At 38.5% G+C, this 27,143-nt stretch overlaps 1 protein-coding gene across 7 annotated transcripts in view; it reads right to left on the bottom strand.

Moving 5' to 3' along the window:
- Window positions 1-27,143, bottom strand: part of FBXW11 (F-box and WD repeat domain containing 11) — a 129,139-nt gene that overhangs the window by 33,766 nt on the left and 68,230 nt on the right. For 4 of the 7 annotated variants that reach the window (XM_030829931.3, XM_030829934.3, XM_030829936.3 and 1 more), the window contains 2 exons: window positions 11,570-11,632; window positions 7,710-7,935 (listed from right to left, as the gene is read on the bottom strand). In XM_030829931.3, the coding sequence (XP_030685791.1) occupies window positions 7,710-7,935; window positions 11,570-11,632 (289 nt within the window). The remainder of the gene's footprint in view (window positions 1-7,709; window positions 7,936-11,569; window positions 11,633-27,143) is intronic. The other 3 variants (XM_030829933.3, XM_060296600.2, XM_030829939.3) reach the window with 1 other exon arrangement.

Below are 27,143 nucleotides of genomic sequence, written 5' to 3' on the forward strand. Positions count from 1 at the left end.
TATATTAAGAGTTAAGGCCATCAAAGATTATACTGCCTTCATCTAACAGTCATATCACAGTAGACTCCTAAGATGGTAGTAAGTTGAATTAAAATCTTAGGCCCTTCTCCCCAAAACATCTATTAAAACAATTCCCCTTAATTTCTCTATTTGTATGGGTAGTTTAGAAGGGGAGGGCAGCTCACACGGAAGTCTACAGTTATCCTCTCTATAATTCACCTTCAAATCTTTATCTGACCCTTCCATGTCAGTCTCTACAATTCTGATTCTGTCATACAGAAAAGTGGATATTCCACACCAGATCTTCATGGTGGGCAAATGCAGTAACTCTTTACCCCAAGTTGCTGGCAAACATGTTAAATGGGTCAGAACCAAGGACAGCACCCGTGATTCTATATTTCCCTTCAAGCTATCATACACCCATTCATTAAATACTCACAAGGTACCAACACTGAGCCACCAGTTCTAAATCATCTGGATTTTATACTACTATTATCCAGCCCATATCTCTCTATTCAGTCCTCAAGGATATTTGGAGAAACTCGGCCCCATGAAGACACTGCCATCTTTATTTATATCATGTTTCTGACTTGCTAGTCTCATAACTTTATCCAGAAAGGAAATCAAGTGACTTTGGTACGGTTACTCTCCACGTTCCCTTGCTGGTGCTTACTACATAAAGTTGGTATTGCAATTTTCTGTTTACAAGTTGGCACTACCTGCTTTGTGTCACTTTTAAACATATATAACCCATGTTCATTATAGAAAAACTATAAAATGCATATAAGCAAATACCTTTAAATCCCTAAACCCCACCTCTCAGAGATAATAGCTTTTAACATTCTGTATACTATACCTTTCTAGGATTACACAACCCTACACAGTCTTTTCAACAGCTAATTAACTTTTGATAATCCATTTGAGAATTAGGCTAGAATGGAACATCAAATTCAATAGCCAATAGCTCTCATATACACCTTCTCCAGTTCTCCCGTTCTTAAGACCAGGAAATCTGCTCATCAATCATCTCTGGGTTCTATCATGCAGGATTACCAAACACAGTTGTACAAGCTGTATGTTCACAACTGTACAAGCTATATGTGCACAACTGTACCCAGTAGCTCTACCTACTGGTTTCCAATTACTTCTCAATGTTCCACAATTCTGAAAGTCACAGACTTAGGTTCTGTCACTATCCCGGCACACAACATTTTTAGGTCTACTTGTTATAGGAGCTGTGTTAAAGACAGCTTCATATCTTTCTTGGACTACAATTTTTCTGTCCTTTCTGGTTTTAAAACCATTCTTCTTAGTGGGGAAAGAAAAAAGGATAAGTTAAATGAGGAGTGAAAATATGCTGTTTCTTTCTATTACCACTACACCATCTATTCCAAGTACACTGTCCCTTCATTCTTCGTGTTCTTGCTCCAAACAGTTGATTATTTTATTTGTTTTTAACTCTCCCAAATTCCTTAACCATTTTGGACAATTTCACAATATTTGGGGCTTGGCCTTCTTGATACCATTCTCAAAGGTTCAGGCTACCTTTTTGTGTATCTCCATGCCCCTTTCTTTCATCTTCTGTCCAAGTGTATTTAAAATCAGGGAAATTCATGGAAAATCACATGGGATTCTACTTGTGCCTATCCACTGACAGGATTAGCAAATTATTAATCAGAACTTTAAATTTCAGAATCTCTCTACCGTCTTTAATCATATTTTCTTTTACAGTCTCTGGCCATGGCCTAATAAACTTAGCTCTTCTCTGAATTCTTCTAATTCTGGGGTACTTTATCTGACTATCTTCTAGTTTCTACACTTAATATGAGAACACAGTCACTTTCCAAGGTTTATGTTAATTCTAATCACTAACCAAATCCTCCTAATTGGTTATAAACACACCCCTAACCAACTCCCCTCTCAAATCCTCTGCTGAGAGAGGAAATGAACAGACAAGAACACATTATATAGCTGTCTTTTCCGGCCTCAATGGCTGCCACATCCCCATGGTCTATATATGAACTGGGAAAGCTGCATCCAAACCCTCCACCTGGCTGGGTAGTCTATGCGCTGGTTCTCAGAAGCCTGTGTGGTTATATCACTTAGGGTTACTAATCTGAGAAGCAACAGCAGCAGAAACAGCTTCCTAAATATTCTCCTGATCCACTGAATCAGAACCTCTAGATGGTGGGGCCCAGAAATCTACATTCTTAAGAATTACTACCAGATAATTCTGACATGCTGGGAACTACTGCTTCATAGCAATAATATCCCTTTTAGTCCTCATTGATTTCCCGCCACCTCAATATCTCACACCACTGGGCTATCAATGAGATTCTGCAGAAAGAAGCTCATTATTAGACACATACTTCCTACTCTTTCAAATGCCACTGGTCCAATTTGGCAACATCTCATTGAAATCTATGAGATTTGATTTATTTCCTTTTGGTAATACGTTAAATTCACTTCATCCTTCTAGGGGGCAGCATGTTTTAGTTTCTTGGAAAATGCACTGGCTATAGAGCCATATAATCTGGGTTGAAGCAAATCAGTTTTCCTTTTTGGATCTCAGTCTGCCATAAAATAGGAATGATATTAAATGCCTAAGAAGGATCATCTCGTATAATCTGCATGATAAAACCCTCTGAGATAGGCTATAAATATCCTCATTTTATAGAGAAGGAACTTCTTAACCTTGTTGGAAAGGTTCATAAGAGGAGGTTATTCAGGAGCCAGATACAGAGCAGGTACTCGATAAATGTCAGTCTCTCTTCTTCCCTCTTCCAGAAATCGCTTTACCTGATATCACTGGTCAAGGAAGCTAAGCAGTATTCCCCTTCCTTGTTACTTTCTGCAGAGAAAATATGACACACCTCCCCTAGCAAATCGCTAATTCCTCACTAATAGCTTGGAGTAAGTCTCATACCCCTTAAATATTTAAAGAAGAATAGGAATCACACAACCTCTATTTTGGGCACCTTGGAGTAACTAGCCCCAGGAGCCATGTAGACCTTGTAACTTTCTGGTTTCAAGACTGTTCAGAACAAAGAGGTTACTGAATAAGGTGGTCCATTTGCCTGAGCTAGAAAGTGCTCTGAGGTGTTAAAGCTAAGCATTTTCTTAAGTATCAATGTCTGGCTCTCATTTACTCTATGGTGCTGAGACGCCCCCATCTCCTGCCACCCCCCCCTTCCCAAGGCAATAAGAGGACACATTATGGCCTCAGAAAATGAGTCCAGAATACTGCACACATAGTGCTGAAGAAGTGCTGCTGTTGCTAATTATAGGCACCAGATGAAGGTCTGGAAATTTTTCAATAATAAATTAAAACAATTAAAAGGCAGAATTTTCAAAGCTCAATATGTAAATAACATTGTACCAAAATGAAACTCAAATGTGTAATGTCAGTTCAATGCCCTTGACTATAGCCAGTTTTAAGACAGCTGCTTAGATCATACAATTACAGAAACTTTTATTATTTTAGAAACACATTTCAAAGAGCAGCTGCAAAGAAATTTCCTTCCCCACCCACCCCTGCTGTCCCTTCCCCCTCCCTAGTCACAGATCTAGTTGTAAAATCTGAAGTTAGAAACTTTCTTTCCTGAGAGCAAAAGTCTGTCAGTGGATGCCTTTAACTTGGAATATACTGACCTAAGGATTCAGACACAAATGCTCAGGTCACAAAGTCCAACATTTTGTTATGCCAACAAAGTGGCACACACACCTACCTAAATGATGTCAGGATGAATCAATTCGGAAATCAGTGGGTGAATAATTAAAACTTCCTGGCAATAAATCGTACTGCAGGTGCTTCCTGCCTCTCTGGGCTTTTTTTTTTTTTAACTGACATCCTCAGAATACCCACCAGATGCTAGGCATATTATATACAATGTCTTTAATCTTCACAATATCCTATAAGGTATTATTATCATTCCCACACAGATAAGGAAACTGAGGATCCAAAAAGTGAGCTCACGTAACCATTAGGGGCAGGGGCTGGGATTCAAATGGAGGGGCTGTCAAATCCAACACCCATCATCTTTCCACTCTGTCATGCTGGATCTCTGGCCCTGCATCCAGCCTAAAGCCTACACTCTGGTTCTTCCACATCTCCCAAGACCTCTGATCTAATCTCTGTCACATTCACAGTCCATAATGGTTTATCATCCTTACTTGAGGATGAGACAAAAGAATAAACCATGGCCAGGAAGGTAAGTGTTTTTAAAATTCTTAATTGCTTAGACACCTCACCAAACAGATCACCAATGCTTATCGTCCTTCTTGAAGTACAATCTGTCTCTACTTCAAATGGTATAAATTTTCCCTTTAACAACAGTTCTTACAAACCACAAACTTAGCCTGCAGAAATTGACATTGCAGACTAAACATTTACCATGATTTTTAGAAAAGCATATCATAATTATCACTTTTTCCACTGAACCAAAAGGAGCCAGAGACCACAAACATTTTCCGTTTTCCCTATACTGACAGGTACGATATTCACAGTAAGCATTAAAAAGTCAAAACTACAGACCGTTTTTATAGAATTAATGGTTTTCACAATCAAAAGAAGTCTTAAGTAGACTGTCAATTTCAACAAAGTAAAAATTCAAACTAAGGATCATCTACAGTAAAAGTTAAACACCAAACCAGGATAATGATTAGTAAGTTGTTCCACACATTATTAAATCTAAGTATGAACAAACACATGGACCTGTTTCTCCCCTAATGCTCTTAAGGCAAGATCTGTGCTAAGGAACCAATGCCAGATTTAATCCAAGTCTACTAGACACTAACTAACACAATCAACTTGGCCAGCTTGTCCCCAGCTATTAGATTCATATGTATGATATATACTGACATATGTATATATGTTCAGATCAAATCCTGTTAAAACAAATAGCATTTTAACAAAAATATTTCCATGTCCCAGCCAATGGTCCGTTCATTTCATGTAATACTCGATACCACAAAATTCCACTTTAACAGAGATATGGACAATGCCTTAAAATTCGCTGTAATGAAAACTGAATTGTATGCAATTATACTAACCATATTTATATACATAACACATGTTCATCTGTTCTGTCTCTTCTCCAATTCTGTACACTCCCCAAGAGAAGGGGCTGCCTCTGAACTATACTCTGCAAATCAAGAGAACTACAACAGTGCCACCTCGTGGATATTCTGTAAATACAAGTTGAATTCCCTGGTGCTCTAAAATGTTTGAGAGGCAAATTATAGGGAAAAAATAAAAATAAACCAAAACAACAGAAAGCAAACAGAATGGATTTGCCTCAAAAAATGGAAGCATAGCTTCATTTATTTAAAAGCACTTAAGAGGAACAAGTATAACTGTCAACTTTAAAAACTACCTTGTCTCTTCTTGGTGTGAAATGTAGCATGAGTCAGTAGAAAGTCTTAGATGAGGGGGGTTCTGAGTTCTGGGCTGCACATACAGAGGAGCTGCAGCACATGTGCACTCATCTTACTCAAATTCACCTATAATTCTCTCTCTCATGCAATTAGAAGCATAGCTCTTCTCTCCCACTCTCTCTCTTATAATTAAAAGTAAATGTTACTGAATTGGGGTGTAAACCATGTATACTTGAGGCCAGTTTAAGGCACTGTCCAGAGTAATCTTAACTGGAAGTGATTTCAGCTTTTGTACTAGCTTTTGCACCAACCCCCACCATCACCTGCAAAATCACAATAACCAAGATGTATGATCTTAGGCATTTCACCCAATTCTCTGATCCCTGGCTTCATAATCTACCCAATGAGGAACAGCACTAGCTGACGGCTAAGATCTCCTTCAGCAATTAAATACTATGATTCTAGAAAAAGAGGGTTCATGTTTTGCTTTTCTAGAAATACTAATTCAAGAAATGAGGAAAATAATGCTACATTTCAGCATGAAAAGAACAGTAGGGGCAAAATTTTCTAAGCTAACTCTCAAATATCCCTAAAACACTCCCTTTGTAGAAAGTAAACTTATAAGTTCTAGAAGAGGGATTAGGAATCAGAGGCTGGCATGTCACTTTGCAGCCCCAGGTTTCAGGCCTGAGGCATGAACCCAGGTCCTGTCTACTGTGGAAATACTTAAGACTATGGAGTTGTGATGCACTGTAAATCACAGACAGGCTAAGAGAGAAGCTGCTCTTTGAGGAGCCATCCAGAAGCTCTGAAAAAAGGGTAGGGCTGGTGGCAATGCTACTGGTTTATCCCTGGCTATTTCTAAGGCATACCCTGGCACAGCAGCTGTAACCTCCAGGTTACCCTGACCACGTTAGAGGAGAATGTTCTGGCCAACAGTCTCACATTCTCTTCAAGAGTGAAATCTCTCTATCTTACCTAGACAAACTTAAAATAAAAAATTTAAAAAAGAACACAGAGAGAAAAGAATTAACGAGTGACCAAAAATCAAAGAGGGGGACTTCCCTGGTGGCGCAGTGGTTAAGAATCCGCCTGCCAATGCAGGGTACACAGGTTCAATCCCTGGTCTGGGAAGATCCCACATGCCATGGAGAAACTAAGCCCGTGTGCCATAATTACTGAGCCTGCGCTCTAGAGCCCGCGAACCACAACTGCTGAGCTCATGTGTCACAACTACTGAAGCCCACGCACCTAGAGCCTGTGCTCCGCAACAAGAGAAGCCACCGCAATGAGAAGCCCGTGCACCGCAATGAAGAGTAGCTCCCGCTCACCGCAACTAGAGACAGCCCACGCGCAGCAACAAAGACCCAACGCAGCCAAAAATAAATAAATAAATAAATTTAAAAAAAAAAATCAAAGGGGGATGAACAGGCAGAGCACAGCGGGTTTTTAGAGCAGTGAAACTGTTCTGTGTGACACTATAATGGTAGATACATGTCACTATACATTTGTCAAAAGCCACAGAATGTACAACACCAAGAGTGAACCTTGAAGCATGTACTTTGAGTGATAGTGATGTGTCAGTGTAGGTTCATGTATTGTAACAAATGTACCACTGTAGTGTAGGATGTTGATAGCAGGGAGGCTGTGCTGGGAGCTGTTGCGGGTGGGGGGGAGGATATGGAATCTGTACTTTCTGCCCAATTTTGCTGTGAACCTAAAACTGTTGTAAAAGTAGTCTTTTTTTTCTTTTAAACCAAAGTAAACTTAACTAGGGGGTGAGGAGGGAGAGACAGAGAAAGAGAAAAGGGAGAGAAGAACACACTCATGCAGGGGTAGGATAGTGAGGGAGAGGATGCAGAAATAAGTTTTAAGAAATGTAGTAAGACATGCTATCAATTTCCCCAATACTTTTCTGCCATTCCCTAAGTGTCACTTCAGATATAAATGAACATCTTAAATTTGGGGACACTTCCCAAACACTGTAGGAAAAATTGTCCCATATTAAAAAAAAAATACTTATAAAGGCAAAATGCAGATTCTATAGACACCACATCAAAATAAAAAGTACAGCATTAATTCACTAATGTAGCAACAGTATTGACCAATGATCAACACTAGTAATCACAGAAACTGCCTACAGTTCCTAGATAGATGCTAAATTATAACTGCTCTTCAAGTACCACATATTAAAGTACAGTATGTGTCCCAAAGAAATGCTGTCTCACGCTGTACTCATTCATTCATTTCACAAACACCTACTCGGCTCCGTCTAGGCTCTTGGGCTGGGCATTCTTCCACTTCTCAGCTTTTTAAAAGACAAGCATGGTTACCTGGTAAAGCGGTAATAAAGTCCCGCTGCAACATGGGCTTCAGGTAAGAGTTAATATGTCCATGCTGGTAATGACACATTCGTGAAATAAGGTGTTCCACAAATTCCACTTGATCTGATTCAGACCACTGGTCAAAATATTTAATACACAAGTCTTTTTCTTTTTGATAGTTTCCTTCTGATGGCCTCTTTCTGGAGACGATCACTGATGATGTTCCATTACTTATCTATTTTAGAAGAACAAAAAAGTAATTAGTTTGACAAGGAAAATAAATCTTAAGAGCATATCATCAGAAACATTTTTTTGCCCTGTGTATTTATTCTTAAAATGCCAGTTTTACCCTAAAGCCAAACTCATTCCTTTATTAATTAATTCAGGAAATAATTAAAAAAGCATTCAGGGCCCATGTACTCGAATTAGTCACTAAAGTAATGATAAAGTTAGAGTTCTATCTAAAGCTAAATGGTGTCTTAAATCATCATTCTCCAATGCTTATTCCAAAATCGTGCTGTTATCAGTTAACTAACTAAGGTTGGAGAAGACCATCTTAGAAAAACTGTTCAACTTGGCAAAGTGGCAACTGATTGATTATTGATGGTTTGTTTTCCTTCCTCAAAGTTGGAAGGTAAAGCTACATTCATCTATGCAAATAGTTCTCACACTTGTGCATGCATCAGAATAACAAAAGAGCTTGTTAACACACAGACTGCTGGGCCCACCGCGGAGGTTCTGATCCTACAGGTCTGGAGTAGAGCCTGAGCACTTCCAACAAGTCCCCAAGTGATGCTGATGCTGCTGGTCTAGAGACTGCACTTCAGGGACCTCACTCTGAAAACTACTCGTCTATGTAACGGAGAAATCAGAGAGCAATTCAATCTAAAAAGCTTCATTTTACCTAACAGTTTCAATCTCCTCCGTATTATTTCCAGGGCTGCTAACTGCTGACAAAATAGTTTACAGACTTTCACTGTCTCTTTCAATCACCTACTCAGAAAGTGACCCAAGGTAAACCACATATACCTGAAAAGTTCCTCATCTTATTTAGTTGGTTTACGGATATCCCACAGACTCCTATACTAAATAGTTGCATCTCTCATCAAATCTACATGGTCCTTACATAAAATCAGTATACTTTTTAAAAACTGAAACTAGGACTTCCCTGGTGGCACAGTGGTGGAGAATCCGCCTGCCAATGCAGGGGACACGGGTTCGAGCCCTGGTCCGGGAAGATCTCACATGCCGCGGAGCAACTAAGCCCGTGCGCCACAACTACTGAGCTCACACGCCTAGAGCCTGTGCTCCGCAACAGGAGAAGCCACCGCAATGAGAAGCCTGCACACCGCAACAAAGAGTAGCCCCCGCTGACCACAACTAGAGAAAGCCCGCGCACAGCAACGAAGACCCAACACAGCCAAAAAAACAAAACAAACAAACAAAAACACTGAAACTACATGCACTGCATCTGGACAACAATATCCAAAAAAATCTAAATCCCTAGACTGAACCACAACTGCTACTGATATTATGAGGCTCAGTAATTTCCCTGTTTACAAACAAAAGAACCTCAATACTTTCGTCAAACATTTGCCAAGTCATCTGTCCATCACTATTCTGAATGCCCCTTCATGTGTAACACTAGAAAGAATAACATATAAGAGAATTTTGAAAACTGAAGAGTTGCATCACAAACATTCATTAATTCCATTAGGAGCTTATTTCAGAAGTCTTACATGGGAAGAATGAAGAGCTTTTTTTATCAGTATATCCCCTAACTTAAAGTGAACTGAACCCATCCCAGAAAGAAGACATCCTTTGTAAATATCCAAAGGAGTCTTTGGCCTTCCTTGGTAAAATTTTAAAAATCCTTCATATCTGAAGTGAGTTCTTATATCGACATTTAGAGGTATAAACCTGGAAGGCATTAATCTCCCACCTCACTTATCTTACCACTTCCTTGTCTGAGAACGTTTTTTCCCTTATAATTTGGGTGAGGGAGAGCTCACTGACACCGGGCACCACCAGGGGGCAGCATTAAACAGAGATTTTTGATGTTGCTTGTAGTAAAACATTCATATCAAACAGAACCAAAACATCAGCATTAAGAACAGTCAGACGAAGTAAACATTCTTTGCTGTGGTGAGTATCAGCTAGCATAAGGAGCACCTTTGCTACTTCTAAGCATAAGGATGTTCACCATAATGTTATAATAAAATTCAGAAAAAACTACCCAGTTACAGGCAACTGGTTAAAGTGAATTATATAATACATCTACACAAAGTACTATGATGCAGCCATTAGAATTAGGTTTATAAAGTAAGATTTTAATAACAAGAGAACATGTTTATGAAATAGTATTAGGGACAAAAGAATTTTATATAGCATATGATCACAATAATTTGTGTGAAGGGAAACACGCCAAGAAAAAGTAAAGAATATAAATGAAAATGTTAGAAGTGCCTAATCTTGAGAGAGAAAGCTACATATTTTTCCTTCCCCTTTTCTTTCTATATTTTTTTCATAATACTTGCCAAAATAATTGCTTTCCTAACAGGTTAAATATAATTATGGTAACAACTTGCATTTGTGTACTGCTTTATTGTTTATAAAATACTTTCACACCCATTATCTCACTTGATAAGCAAAAGGGTTATTATTTCATTTACAGAAGGGTTCCTTTCCTAACCATCTAGCCCCCTTAGAGCATCGGTATACCATTAACTGGTTGACTGAAAGGCAGATGAAAAAAAAAACAAAAAACTGAAAGCTAAAGTGTTAAGAACCACTGTGAATTGAAAAGCAATAGTAAATTAAAGAGAATCCTGTTGCAAAATACCAGACGTGGAGGGAACAGCAGTCAGTCTGCACACAGTTCCCCCTAAAATAACAGTATGTGCCCAATTCTACAGCACATTTTCCATTTCTATTTCTAACCACCCGCTTGGCCTAGAAAGATCTTCCTGGAATTGCACTGCTTTGTTTCTTTTCATCATAAATTTGTTGGGGACACTTTATTCTTGCTAACTCCTTTGATTCAAAACAAGTGAACCCAGAGAACTTTTTTTTATCATTATTCTCTTCAGATTTAGATTTGTTTTGCCTTTATTTGTATCTTCATGAAGGGAAAAATTATGTGTACCATAATGGTCGATGAAAACATGAAATCATGAAACTTTATATGCTCTCCATCCCGCGCCTTACAAAAAAACTGGGGGATTGGAAGGAAAACTGGAAAACTAAAATAGAGGTAGGAGAGAAGGAAACTGAATTTAAAAGGAAAAGGCAAACAAATAGGAAATGGGGGAGAAGGGTGACGGTTGGGAGAAAAGGTCGGTGCATACACTGGTATGCGGCATGGTGCCATTCTGGTGACAAAGGACACCACCACTGTCCATCTTTGGCTTAGACAGTGGCCCCAGAGACGGAATATTTTGGGCTGCAGCCAACTTCAGAATCTTGGTGAGAATTCCTAAATTCTTTACTATTCATAATGACACTTCCCTAAGGAACAGAAGATAAATTAGGGTGAATTCTTTTTTTTTTTTTCTTATGTGGACCATTTTAAAAGTCTTCATTGAATTAGTTACAATATTGCTTCTGTTTTATGTCTTGGTTTTTTGGCCCTGAGGCATGTGGGCTCTTAGTTCCCCAACCAGGGATCGAACCCCCACCCCCTGCATTGGAAGGTGAAGTCTTAACCACTGGACCGCCAGGGAAGTCCCAGGGTGGATCCTGAAACTAGCAGAATTGCACAAAAGAAAACAAAAGTACTTGGCTCTTAGTTTCACTGAGGACAGGAGCTGAGGGAGCATCTTATCTACAGTAAGTCAATTGCTATCTTATCTGTGCGCCGTCATTCCTACCTGCCAAAGAGTATTTTTCTTTGGGGACTCATCTTCATTTTGATCCTCCATAACTGAAGTGTTCTAAGGGGGGAAAAACAGGTTATTTGAATTATGCCGAGTTTTGCAAATCCTAAATAACTACACCAAAATATAGTTTTGAAAACCCAAACTGGAGTGTACCAACACCAACCCAAGAGCTGTTTGGCTTGTGGCTAACACATGCCATTTTGGGTCAACAGGGGTGTTTTCATCTTTGATCAATCATTAGTTAGTGGTTGGACAAAAGTAAGCATAAAGTCTTTATGAAGGTTGGGTGTACTTAGAAAACAGGCTAAATTATGGGAGTGGGGCTGAAGCTCTACCTCAATCATCCCCGTTATTCTTTTAACCTGAAGAAAGAAGGCCCAGAGACCCACTAAGTTCCTGATGATTACACAAAACATTTACTAGAATGTCTGCTACTCAGTAGCCCACCCCAGCCATCAGCAATTAGAAGTGACAAAGCCCTGGAAGCCCCCCTGCCTTTCTCTTTCCTCCCTTGATGGCCTTGTTTTTCTGGAATGGCTTTGCAATCTCCCCTAGCAAGCATGGTGGGTGCCCCAACCTTTTCCCTTAAGAGGAGGATGCTGTTAGCCAGCAACAATCTGGCTTGCCTTGGGAATGCATTAGCTTTTGATTTTTGTGTTTACTGCACAAAGAGGCACTGTGTATTCTTTCTGGTGACCTAGTCGCTCAATAGATGCCCATTAACTGGAGATTATACATGATTGGATTTTCCCTTTTGAAGCTCCTACCTAATAGCTAAATGGAAACTTAATGAGAAGGGGAAGTGGGAGAGTTGTGTTCTGAAAGGAATAACAACTCATTTATGGATAGCAGTCTCTCTAAGATTCCTTCCCAAGCCTAAAATTCCAAGATTGGGGTACAAAATTTAAACTATAACATTTGTCCTGTAGTATTAGTCGAAAAGATCCTATAGATCTATTTATCAGTGTTTACAAGAGCTTGTTTACTGCCTATAGGGAATAAGCCTACCTCTCAAATTTTCCCTGTTTTTCCTTTATGTTCGTCAAGTTGTAAAATGTTTGGGCACATACAGTATTTCCAAACACTCCATTTGAAAATACCCAGCGTAGGTGGTGGCAGAAGAATCACCACTGGACACTAGTGCTCTGCAGGTCTCACAGCAGGCTCTGATAAGAGATGTAGAATGAGGGCTTCCCTAGTGGCACAGTGGTTAAGAATCTGCCTGCCAATGCAGGGGACACGGGTTCGAGCCCTGGTCCAGGAAGGTCCCACATGCCGCGGAGCAACTAAGCCCGTGCGCCACAACTACTGAGCCTGCGCTCTAGAGCCTGCGAGCCACGACTACTGAAGCCCACGCACCTAGAGCCTGTGCTCCACAACTAGAGAAGCCACCGCAATGAGAAGCCTGCACACCGCAACAAAGAGTAGCCCCTGCTCTCAGCAACTAGAGAAAAAACCCGCGTACAGCAGCAAAGACCCAAGGCAGCCAAAAATTAAATAAATGAATAAAATTAAATTAAAAAAAAAAAGAGATGTAGAATGATGTAGTAGAAAAGCCAAAGGCTTTGAAACCAAAGACAGAAGTTGGAATCCAGATTTGGTCACTCACTCTGTGTGTGTGTGTGTGTGTGTGTGTGTGTGTGTGTGTGTGTGTGCGCGCGCGTGTGTGTGCGTGCGCGCGCGCGCGCGAGAGAGAGAGAGAGAGAGAGAGAGAGAGAGAGAGAGAGAGAGAGAGAGAGAGAGAGAGAGAGAGGGAGAGAGGGAGAGAGGGAGAGAGGGAGAGAGGGAGAGAGAGGGAGAGGGAGAGAGAGGGAGAGGGAGAGAGAGGGAGAGGGAGAGAGAGACAGAGAGATCCTGAGCAAGTTGTTCTACCCATGGACAAATACAAACCACACAAAGTTGTGGGGATTGAGACTACCAGCACAGTGCTTTGTGTATAGTGGGTATTCATAAACTCTGTTTATGCCCTGCTTTGAAGATACTACTTTCCCCCAAGTGTTATCTTCTCATGCTTTTCTAACTTCAGACTTTGACAGAAAGACTCCAGATGGTTGCCTAATAGGGAAAACCCACTGGCTTCCTTGATAAAACCTTATAAGCCGCATAACACCGAGGTCTGCAATGGGGATGGGGGGCAGGAGGGCAGGGCTCCATATGTTAAAGTCAACCATGAGCCAGAGAGGAAGGAAGTGTGTCCAAGTGTCCAAAGCAGGTCTAAAGTGGTGGCAGCAATAAATGATCCTGAATGGGAAAGGGGGGATGAAGAATAGGGAAACACAAGTAGTACTCCTCCCTCAAATTTTCCTTTTACTGCTATCTTGAAGGACTTAGGGATTAATAAAGCTGACAGGTTTCCTTAGGGGAATGAACAAAGTGGGAACAGTGACTCAGTATATCACCTGGATCTGACTGGTAGTTACAAAGGCATCCTTGCAATATCACAATGTCCTGGGTTCTGAGAGAGTGGCAAGAAGAAAGAATGGCTGGGAACATGGAGGTGAGCGTGCCAAATGGAAGAGAGATGGGAAGTAAGTTCCCGCTCCCTCGTCTCCAGGCAGCCCAGGAAATGTGTGAAGGAGGTATATGTGCAAAGGGGTTTGAACTCCAGAGTTTTAAAACACAGGAGTCTGAATCCACCAGAGCTATTCTGACGTAACCTACCTCAATACTTTCCTCACTCAGGCAGGAAACATAAAAACGTCAGAAGTTCCTGCGGACTACGCAAGAAACAACCGTCTTTCCAGTAAGAAAATTTAATTCTTCCTTTCATTCCAAAACAGAGAAATGGTTTTTATTTACATAGCTGAAAAGAAAACAACCCCTCTGATAAAAATAGCAACTATTCTCTTAAGGCTTGATGAAAGTGGATAAAGACATACAATTTAGTAAAACTGTATTTAATAGAGCCCTGTGGGGGCTGGAATACATTTTTTTTTTCAATTTCTCTTATAAAGCCTTCAGGAAAAGATGCCAAAGGGAAAAAGCTGCCCTCCAGCTACACTGATCAGAGGATCATTTCCAAAGAGTAATCCAGGTGACACAAGAGATGCTCAGAGGAAAAAGGGTCCTGGGGTCTAATTAAGTTTGACAAATGCTGCATGCTCACGTGTGTGCTCTCCCCCGCCGCCCTTCTTCCTTTCCTACACAAACACACCCCACAATGCACTTCGTAAAGATACTAAAGGCTCTGACATCTTATAATTTTAAAAATCAGGTTAGATTAGTTTAACAGCTATCCCTAATTTGTTGGGTATGGCCACCCCCCTTCTACACTCTCTCAATAAGAGCTCAGCACACTGGCAAACAGTGGACTAGGGCAGTAGCATGGCACGATTCCTTCCTCCTCCCACTTCACTACATGAATACTGCTGAGAGACAAAGGAAATGCCCACTTTTGGTAAACACAGTATATACCTCTCCTATTCCTCATTATCTTATGTGGGGATAAGAATGGGTGGCAAGCATCAAAAATTCTAAGAGCCACAGGTTTTTATTTTTAGTCACTTTGACTGGGCTTCCCTGGTGGTGCAGTGCTTGAGAACCCACCTGCCAATGCAGGGGACACGGGTTTGAGCCCTGGTCTGGGAAGATCCCACATGTCGTGGTACAACTAAGCCCATGCACCACAACTAGTGAGCCTGCGCTCTAGAGCCCGTGAGCCACAACTACTGAAGCCCACAGTCCACAACTACTAAGGCCCGTGCACCTAGAGCCCCGTGCTCCACAACAAAAGAAGCCACTGCAATGAGAAGCCCATGCATCACAATGAAGAGTAGCCCCCGCTCGCCCCAACTAGAGAAAAGCCTGCACACAGCAACGAAGACCCAGCGCAGCCAAAAATAAATAAATAAATAATCATTTTGACTTTTATTCCTTAAAGGTTTAATAGACAAAAGGTCACAAGTTCAAGGGAGAGGTAAGAAAAAACAATGAGTCTTCCTTCCAGGAGAAAAGGAAGGTGGTTTCCTACATCCAAGCTCTCAGATGAAACCATGAGGTAAGCCAATCTGAGAGGTGAGATCCTCTTTTAAGTCTCCAACACTTCTGGGAAAGGAAAGTTCTTTGAAATACCAACCTGGCTTAATCACTTCCTACCCTTCTCATCATCATCTCTTTCATCCTACACCTACATCACATGCAAACAAACAAAAAACGCAGACCTTCCTACTACCAATGGAAGATACAGTCTAGGAAGCAGCAGCTAGACTCTAGGGCAGATCAACCTTAGTACTAGTGACATTTGGGGCCAGATTAATTCCGTGGTGCGGGGGCGGGGGGAGCGTGGCTGTCCTGTACAACGTAGGATGTCAGGCAGCATCCCTGGCTTTTCCCTGCTAGTTGCCAGTAGCAACCCCCTCCCCTGCCCTAACTGTGATAACCAAAAATGTCTCCAGATTGCCAAATGTCAGGGGTGGGGATTGGGGGCTCGGGGCAACAAAACTGCCCCCTCCACTTGAGAGCCACTGCTCTAGGGGTGTGAGCTCCTAAACTCGCTTCCTTAGGAAAATATACTAAAAATCACCACCATCTCAGACCTGGCCTTTCTTTCTCTTCAGGCTTCTTTTCCTTTAACCCCTGTGACAGTATGTGATTTCTTCAAATATAGCCTGACCGTACCATGGTCAAGTAATTCATAGAGTACATAGTTATCTCAATTCTGGGGTAAATCCTGCTTGCCATTCAATGCCTATCCAGGAAAACTTGATATAAGGAGTTCTTTACTAGAGATCCATGGGCTTGGGGGTGTGAATGAGGGTGATAAATATCATGAAGTCATATACAAAAGTTCGTGTGTATACAGTCCTCCAGAAAGAAGATCCAGAGCTTTCATTAGATCTCAAAGGTGTCCCAAATGTAATAAAATAGCAAAGCATGTCTGACCAAATAGGTGGCCAGGGTGGATGGAGCCTAGGTATACGTGTTTTGCTTTGCTTTAATTTAAAGTTCTCCAGGTAATTTTTATGTATGTGTCTGCTTTAAAATCACTGCTATGGCAAAATGATGTGGTCCATGTAGTACCACCATCCTAAGGAAATTGCACTGATACCGTCATGACAGACTCCATCCCAATATGTGATATTTCAGAACTACCAAATACCATGAGAATCTAATGCCTGTTCCTTTTCTTATAAAGCCTTCAGGAGAAGATGCCGAAGGGAAAATGATGCTCTCAAGCTACCCTGATCAGAGGATAATTTCCAAAGAGTATTCCAGGTAACACAAGAGATGTTCAGAGAAAAAAGGGTTCTGAGGTCTGAGTTTGACAAATGTGGTGCACTGCATGAGTGTTCCCCCAACTCCACTCCCAGAGGTTATGATATACTTCACTAAGATACTAAAGGCTCTGTAACATCTCATAATTTAAAAATCAGGCTAGGTTAGTTTAACCTAGCTTTCCCAAGTTTGTTGGATATGGCCACCCCCCTTTCACATTCTCTTAATAAGAGCTCAGCACATACTGGCAAACACAGGACTAGGGCAATAGCATGGCATGATTCCTTCCTCCTCCCAATTCACTGGACAAATACTTTGCGGGGGGGCAGTGGGCAGGGAGGGCCAAGGAAATGCCCACTTTGGTAAACACAATACATTCCTCTCCTATTTCCCATCATCTTTCCCAGTCTGTTATATGGGGTTAGTTTGTATAAAAGCACAGCAGGCTCTAAGCAGTGATATATCTTTGCCAGTAGGTGCCACCAACTAACACAGAATATATTTCACTTGGAAAATTCCCTACTTTAAGAGTTATGTAAGAGGAATCAATTTCCTACTTTAAAAATCCTACAAATTCTGCATTTTGGCTTTCATGATGAGAAATGCTTATACAATGTAAGGTTTTCATATCAAAAACATCTTTACTCCTGAGAGGAAGCAAAAACAAAAACAAAAACCTTACAAAGGATCTAGAAAACATGCGGGCATTTTGCCCTTTTCTCTTGCATTTTTAAATGTTTGGATTTAAGAAATTAAGGATAGGGCTTCCCTAGTGGCGCAGTGGTTGAGAGTCCGCCTGCGGATACAGGGGACGCGGGAGAGGCCACAACAGTGAGAGGCCCACGTACCGCAAAAAGAAAAAAAAAAAAAAAAAAGAAATTAAGGATAACAGATACATTGTGCAAAATGTTATTAGATAACTTTAGTCTCTGTACTAGGCTTGTTTCACATATTGTCTTTTTCTTAACATTTTAAAATATTTATTTTATTGAAGTACAGTTGACTTACAATGTTGTGTTAATTTCTGCTGTACAGCAGTGATTCAGTTATATATATATGCATTCTTTTTCATATTCTTTTCCATTATGATTTATCACAGGATATTGAATAGAGTTCCCTGTGCTGTACAGTAGGCACACATTGTCTTTTAATCTTCAGAAAAAATATGTAAGTAGACATTCCAATTTTACAGAAGAAATTGAGGACCAGAGAAATAAGTACCTGGATCAGATCTAGGTCTGTTCTACTCAGAAATCAATGTACTTTCTATACAGAAAAATACAGCTCAGGTGTTTTCCAACTGCTGGTTGTAGCCTATGAAATCAATTTAATGGGCTGTAACCAGCACTTTTTAAATAAAAAGCAAAATTGAATCCGGGCATTCCCCTGCCCACAAGGGTAATAAGCATAACAAAAAACACATAGAAAGGCTAAAAGCAATAAGCAAAACATAACAGGAAAATTCAAATTAAAAGGAAAGCAAAAGTCATTATTGCAAGGAGAGCAATATTCAAGTCAAACCACTGAATAACATTAAGAGCTTTAAAACTCTCTAAAAAGCAAAAATCTATAAAGAGGATAATGTGTGCTTTTATATACTGAATAAAATTCCACAAAGTACAAAAAAGTTAGAAATATTAAAAAAAATTTTTAAGCACCTTTTCATCTTCGACAGATCAAGCAGACCAACCAACAAACAACACTTAAGATTTTCCACGGAACGTTAAAAACAACAACAACAAAAAAAAACTGATAGAGAATCCTAGGCCACAAAAGAAATCTCAAATACAGTTAGAAAGCAGGAAGAGATTATACATTTGAGAGTAGGCCAAGCAGAAAAGTCTAGATTTAGTTTGCCAATTATTACTTGCATAAATTCCAAAGGTAAATACACAGAACAATGACTGGCACAGGCAAACCAAACACCTTTGAGTTGTTATTGTAAATGCCAGCTTGGCCCCTAATCTAGCCTACAATTCTTCCCCCTTAAACCTAAATCTTACCAACACGTTGTTGGGAAATGAGATCAATGGAAAGCCAGAAGCATTCATTTGGAAAAAGAAGAGACAAGCTTGTCCAAAAAAGCAGCCCCTATCTCTCATACCACTCTTGAAACTCAGAAGGAAGAAAGCCATGAATAAATACATCTATACATACATGACTTTTTAATACAACGACTCCAGCCACCAGTAAGCACAACTTAATCAGAAACCTTCTACTCCTCCACACAAACACTAAAATGTAGAAACAAACTGTTTTCTTTCTACAATAAAACTAAAAAGTAATAAAAAATTTTAAATCCATTGGGAGTTTGACTGAAATCACTGCTACATGCTATTTCCAATGTAGTAAGTTTCCTTCCAACTTACCTAACCTGTAGTTCCACTCAAATTTTTAACAAGTATTTGGCTGCTATTAACATTACATGACAAGATTATACTAAGGTATCTGGAAGAATAAATATAGGAGAGTTTTTCTTCCTTTCCTCACCACCAATTATTTTTTTAAAAGAGGGGAATGCTTATGTTATTAGATATTAAAATTTTTCTTAAAAGCTATAATAATTAGTGTGGTACTAACAAAGCAAGACCAATGAAACAAAACAGGAAGTCGAGAAACAGATTCATTTACACTTACAATTTGTGTATGATGAAGTTAGAACTTCAAATAGGGGAGAAAGGGATCATTTAAGAAAGAGGATTAAAAATAAAAGTTAAATGCTACCTCATGTCACATACCAATATATACTATGGATAAAAAGAATCAAGTGTGAAAAACTCTAAAACCATAAAATGACTAAAAGCAGCTACCAAACAGAAATAAAATTTAGATTTGCCTAAAAAATTTTTTTAGCTCAGGAATGTTCATAATCAAATTTTAAAGACAAATACATTGGGGGAAATATTCTGACATATGGTAAATAACTTACCATATAAAGATCTCTTATAAATTACTTAGGAAACCAAAATTAATACTTTAATAGGCAAATAAGCAGAGTAACTACCAATATTGCAAAACAAGAAATTTAAATGGCTGTCAAAAATGAACATGTACATAACAAAGAAAGATGTAATTTTTCACCTATCAAATTAGTAACTTTAATTTTTATATACTTTATAGGAACTGGGCTCTTTGGTAGGATTATAAATTGTTACCTTTCAGAGAATATTTATCAACATTACTACATAACACTGGATATAATTTAACTTACAGCAATTTATCCTAAGGAACTGTAGACCTACACAAAATTGTAGCTACAACAATTTATAACACAGAAAAATAGAAAACAATGTAAATGTCTAACAAGAGGGTTCGGACATCATTTAAGTATATGATACAACAGGAGAAAATTTAAGTTCTTTTAAAAAACTTTTCTACTGAAGCATAATACATATACATTACATACATAAATACATATATACACACACATATGTTACACACACATAAACACATATACTCATGTATATAAGGTCTAGATGTAAATTTTATTTCTTACTGTAAAAACACTGAAAACCCCTGGTTAAGATATTAGAGTACAATGAATCCCATACTGCAAAACTTACCACCTTTTCAGTTTTCTTTCAGTTCTCCTAACTATATCAAACTATATTTTCATATGTCTCTAATACCTCCAACTGTCTGTTCTTAACAAAAAGAGCTGGTCTCCTGTTCAGTTTACTGTAACAAACAGTATCTGGCTAGAATTTCATTATAGGTTTTGTTTTTAACGGTATTTATTTTTACAGTAACCTATCTCAGTAAGTTGCCATTATTTCATGGCAACTTACAGTGATGCATAAGTTGCAGTGACGCATAGTTCCCTTTTCTGATTTTTCAAAGAAAGCGGATTTTAAAAATATGTGAAGTAGAACAAAAGAACAAACGCTATGCATATATCAAAAGCTGTGAAGGCTGCTGTCACCTGTCTAAAACTGGTGAAATACTATCTAAAAAGAACAGTGACATGAAAAATGGTCTAAACTATATTAAATGGAAAAAAAAGCAAGTCAAAATATGTCTGTACGACCCCATCTTTACAAATAAAAATTTATCTATCAATCTACTTATTTAGAAAAGCAACTAGAAAAAGTGTGTTAAAATGCTAACAATACTATCTCTAATTTTTATTCTTTTTCCTTATATAGCCTATCTAAATTTTCCTTGAAGACACATCTCTTTTTAATAACAATGAACAGTGGTTTTTTCAAAATGAAACTTAAAGGAGTAAAAGATCTACATCAAGACCCCAGATATATATGCTCTAGTTTAAAGAAAGAGAAACTAGACACTGAAACTTCCAGCAGAGTCAGATGCTGCTGCATGTCATCTGACCTCTCTATGCCTGTTTCCTGATCCATAAAACTGAAATGAAAACAGGGCCTCCCCGACAGAAAATTTTAAAAAGATAATCCTGGCACTTAATATGGGCTCCTTTAGTCAAATTTAACCTCCACAGGACAGAGGTGTTTGACTGTTTTATTCATTCTGTATTCTTTTTAATTTTATTTATTTATTTATTTTGGCTGTGTTGGGTCTTTGTTTCTGTGCGAGGGCTTTCTCTAGTTGTGGCAAGTGGGGGCCACTCTTCATCGCGGTGCACGGGCCTCTCACTATCACGGCCTCTCTTGTTGCGGAGCACAGGCTCCAGACGCGCAGGCTCAGTAGTTGTGGCTCACGGGCCCAGCTGCTCCACGGCATGTGGGATCTTCCCAGACCAGGGCTCGAACCCGTGTCCCCTCCATTGGCAGGCAGATTCTCAACCACTGCGCCACCAGGGAAGCCCACATTCTGCATTCTTAGCATTTAGAATAATTCCTGACACACTACTTAAGTAGAGAAGTATAATAAATATCTACTAATAATATTATCTATAGTTATTACAATCTTCCTGTTAACTGTAAAGGCCAAAACTGTAATTTTGTTTCTGCTTATTCCTTTTCCATATTTTCCAAACTGTCTACAATGAGCAAGGATTCAAAATGTAGGGGAAGAAAAACATGCAACACCATTTCTGGTCCTCACAGAAAGTAGCAAGAAATAAAATCTATTTTCAGAAAGGCAGTCACCCTTATCACCTCCAAAGTATTCATTTACCTAGGTAAAAGAAGAACATCTCATTAATTATTTGACTGTTTAAAAAGGTCCAAAAGAAGCACAGACACAAGTCTGCTGGGGTCTCCCTAAGAAAGCAGACAAGGAGTGGCAGCATGTGCACTTAAATGCTTCCTAGGGCTTAACACTTTGGAGAGAACTTTAAAGTAAAACTTGTAAAATGTTTCATATGCACTAAAGGAAGCCAGAAAAAGAAGGTGCTTTAGAAGTGGTAACAGAAGAATGGCCAAGAGATCCTGAGTTGTGAAGAATGGCGGAAGGCGTCAGTCTGCTGAAGTGTAAAGAGCAGGCCTTCAGAGCCAGGAGTCCCCAGTGCAAATCCCAGGCTCTGCCAATTACAAACTGTGACTTCCGGTTAAGTCACTTGACTTCTCTCTCAGATTCGGTTTCCTCTTTTATAGGACAGGGATAATATTGCCTATGTTGCAGGAATAGAAATAACATGTGCAAAGTACCTACAACATAACATTGCTCGGGGGGGGGGAAATAATACACCAGAAAAACATTTTTACTCTTTTGCTTCTACTATAAATCATTTTAAAAGAAACATGAAAGCATCTATCAGTGATGTCAGGCAAAGCTAGAGAAATACCATCCCACATCACAATCATTTCTCATATTACTGTGTTCAAGGGTAACTTAACAGACTCAGCAAAGATTTCAAACAAGAAATCTACCCAAGAAATTGTAAAGCAATGAATTATATTGAATATTTATAATAACAGTAGCTACCACTTATTGAGTACACTTTAGAGATTATATCATTTAATGAAAACTGGGGAAAGAAAACCAAAACCACCAAAAACTTAAAAGAGGAAGAGATGATGAATTTAACACGATACCAATCAAAACTCCAGCAGCCTTTACCACCACCCCACCCCAGCCCCCAGCAAAATGAGCTGATTTTAAAATTCATATGGAAATATACAGAGTGAAGGCAATCTGGAAGAACTAAGTAAGAGAATTTACACTACGAAATATCAAGATCTAAAATATAGCTATTGTAACAAAGAGAGTGTTAATATAGGAATAAAAGTAGACAAATTGATCAACAGAACAGCATCCAAACTCAGATTCACACATGTGAGTTCACTTGACTGAACACTAAGGCAACACTTCGGTGCAGTGGAGAAAAAATGCTCTTTTCAATAAAAGATCGTATCAATCGGACATCCTTATATTTTGAGCCCCACTCTCTCACCAAGGGGGAAAAAAAATCTATTCTAGGTAGACTGTAGATCTAAATGTAAAAGGTAAGCTTTTAGAAGAAACCACAGAACATCTTCATGACCTTGGAATAGCTAAAGCTTTCTTAAACAGGACAAAGCAACTGCTAACCAGAAAGAAAAATCTGATAAATTGGATTATAATGAGGAATTTCTCTTCACTGAAAGCACCATTAAGAGACTGAAAAGATTAAAATGTTCTAAAATTTATTTATGGTGATGGTACAACACTGAACTGCATACTTGAAATGGATGAATTTTATGATATGCAAAATTTATCTCAATTTTTTTAAGGAATTAAATTTAAAAGAGAAAAGGCAACCCACAAAGTGAGAGATTGATTATATATCCAGAACTTTAAAAAACAAACAAACAAACCCTCACTTCAAATCAATAAGGAAAGCAAACACACACACACCCTCCCTGAAAAAAGGTGAAACACTTATACGAGCACTTCACAAAAGAAAATATCCAAATTAAGTTAAAAAATGAAAATTCAACCAAAGTGCTGTCATCTGGAGACAACCATTTGCTTTGGAACACAGGTTGAAAACTATAGATATATAAAAGAAAACTGTCTGAAGCATGCTCTCCAGTAGAACTGCTTTTCACATATGTCATAGATATCTTTCCATGTCACTGTAGACCTTTATTTTCATTTTTAATGCCAACAGTTTACATCATCACATAATTTATTTACTCAATCAGGTTAAGTAATGAACATTTAAACTTTTTACTGTCACATGCAACACTGCAATTAACCTTCATGCCTACTTTGAGTAATTGCCTCTTTCGATCAAATTCCTAGGATTGCTGAATCCATGAGAATGTGTATTTAATAAATGGATGTCTGAACAGAATTTAATTTCCTTTGTTTAATCATTTCTTTTCATCAGAATAGACTTCATATGACAAGTTATTAAATCTAATGGTCAATTCTCATTGCTCATATTTCTGTACCTATCAACAAGATTGAGCATTCCCCCCTTCGTGATATACTTCAATCACATGGCTTCTGGGGCTCTGCATTCACCTAGTTCATTCACCTACCACAAGAAACGTTAAAGATTTTCAGACAGAAGAAAAATGAAACCAGAAGAAAACTTGATTCTAATGAAGGGATGCAGAGATAAATGAAGAGAAAAATGGTAAAAATGACAGTTTTTATAAAATAATTTTTTTCCTTTTTTAATTTCTTTAAAATCTGATTGACTACCTAAGAAGTTCAAAATGCTGCTGAATGATATTAAACAAACCACAAATAAATGGAAAGGCATCTTTTAGCCATGAATTTCAAGACTTAATATTGTTAAGATGACAATACTACCCAAAGCAATCTACAGATTCAATGCAATCCCTATCAAAATTCCAACAGTGTTTTGCAGATATAGGAAAGCCCATCCTAAAATTCATACAGAATCTCAAGGGACCCCAAATAGCCAAAGTAATCTTGAAAAACAACATTGGCAGCCTCACACTTTCTGATTCAAAACTTACTACAAAGCTGTAGTACTCGAAACAGCAATGGTACTGGCATAAAGACAGACATACAGACCAATTACAGTAGAGAGCCCAGAAATAAATCCTCACATACAAGGTCAAATGATTTTTTTTTTTTTTTTTTTTTGCGGTACGCTGGCCTCTCACTGTGGTGGCCTCTACCGTTGCGGACCACAGGCTCCGGATGCGCAGGCTCAGTGGTCATGGCTCACGGGCCCAGCCGCTCTGCGGCATGTGGGATCCTCCCGGACCGGGGCACGAACCCGTGTCCCCCGCATCGGCAGGCGGACTCTCAACCATTGCGCCACCAGGAAGCCCAGTCAAATGATTTTTGACAAAGGTACCAAGATCATTCTATGGGGAAAGAACAGTCTTCTCAACAAACACTATTGGAAAAACTGATATACACATGCCAAAGAATAAAGTTGGGCCCTTACCTGGTAACATATATAAAAATTAACTCAAAATGGGTCAAAGATCCAAATGTAAGAGCCAAAACTACAAAGCTCTTAGAAGAAAAGATAAAGGAAAGGCTTCATGACATTGGATTTGGCGATGATTTCTTGCACATGACTCCAAAAGCACAGGCAACAAACGTAAAAATACATAAGTCAGACTATATCAAAATTTAAAACTGCTGTGCATCAAAGAGTACAATCAACAGAGTGAAAAGGCAACCTACGAAATGGGAAAAAATATTTGCAAGTCATATATCTGATAAGGGATTAAGATCCAGAATATATAAAGAACTCCTACAACTAGACAGCAAAAACAAACAAACAAACTGATTCAAAATGGGCAAAAGACTTGAATAGACACTTCTCCAAGAAGATATACTAATGGCCAAAAAGCTTATGAAAAGATACTCAACATCACTACTGATTAAGGAAATGCCAATCAAAACCACTATGAGATATCACCTCACACCTATCAGAATGACTACTATCAAAAAATCAGAAAATAACAAGTGCTGACAAGGATGTGGAGAAACTGGAACCCTTGTACATTGCTGATAGGAATGTAAAATGGTATACCTGCTATGGATAACTGAATGGTGGTTCCTCAAAAAATTAAAAATAGAATTACCACATGATCCAGCAAGACCACTTCTGGGTCTATATCCAAAAGAATTAAAAGAAGGGTCTCAAAGAAATATTTATACACTTATATTCATATAGCAGCATTATTCACAATAGTCAAAATGTGGAAACAAACCAAATGTCCATTGAAGAATGAAATGCGAAACAAAATATGGTATAAATATGCAATAGAATAATATTCAGCCTTAAGAAGAAAGGAAATTCTTATACATGCTATAACATGGATGAATCTTAAGGACATTATGCTAAGTGAAATAAGTCAGTTATAAAAAGACAATACTGTACGATTCCACTTATGTGCAGTATTTAGAGCAGTCAGTCATAGAAACAGAAAGTAGAATGGCTGTTCCTGCTTTGCCAGGGGAAATGAGAAGTGGTTATTTAATGAATAGGAAAAAGTTCTCAAGATTGGTTGCAATGCATAACATTGTATAACGTTACTGAACTATATATACTTAAAGTTAAAAATGGTAAAATGTATACTGTGTGTATTTTACCACAATTTTTAAAAAACCTTTTTAATTGTTGACTGAAAATGACTTTACCAATATTTTCTTTCAGTTTTACTGAGATATAACTGACATATAGCAATGGGTAAGTTTAAGTGTACAGCATAATGAGTTGACTTATATACATCATGAAATGATTACCACAATAAGTTTAGTGAAAATCCATCATCTCACACAAAATAAAGGAAAAAGAAAAAATATTTTTTCCTTGTGACGAGAACTCTTAGGATTTACTCTCTTAACAACTTTCATATATAACATACAGCAGTGTTAATTATATTAATCATGTTATAATTACATTCCTAGTACTTATTTATCTTATAACTGGCAGTTTGTACCTTTTGACCACATTCTCCCTCTCCATACCCCTGCCTCTGGTAACCACAAATCTGATCATGTTTTCTGTAAGTTTGTTTGTTTTTAAGTATAACTGACCTACAACACTAAAAATAAATAAATAAACAGCTTCTGAAGTTATGCATTTACACACATACATATGACTCAGTAGTTAAAGCAAAAATAATAACAACATATCATGGAGTTTATAGCCTTTGTAGAAATAAAATGTAAGACAACAATAGCACCAAGGAGGGGAGGAAGGAAGGGGAAGTATTGAATGTATAGATGTAAGTTCTTTCTTCCACACGTGTGAAGCAGTATCTTATCATTTCAAGACAGGCTGTGACAAGTTAAAGGCACGAATTGTAAACCATACAACAACCATTAGAAAAAAAATTAAGCAAAAGAGGTTTAACTAATAAGCCAATGGTAAAGATGAAAGTGGAATCACTCAAAAACTAAATCCAAAAGAAGGCAGAAAAAAAGTGTAAAAAGGGAATAAAGAGCAGGTGGGACAAATAGAAAACAAATAACAGGGGTAGATTTAACACCAAACATCTTAATA

This window comes from Globicephala melas, chromosome 3, assembly GCF_963455315.2.
Source record: "Globicephala melas chromosome 3, mGloMel1.2, whole genome shotgun sequence".
In the NCBI taxonomy this organism is placed as follows: domain Eukaryota; kingdom Metazoa; phylum Chordata; class Mammalia; order Artiodactyla; family Delphinidae; genus Globicephala; species Globicephala melas.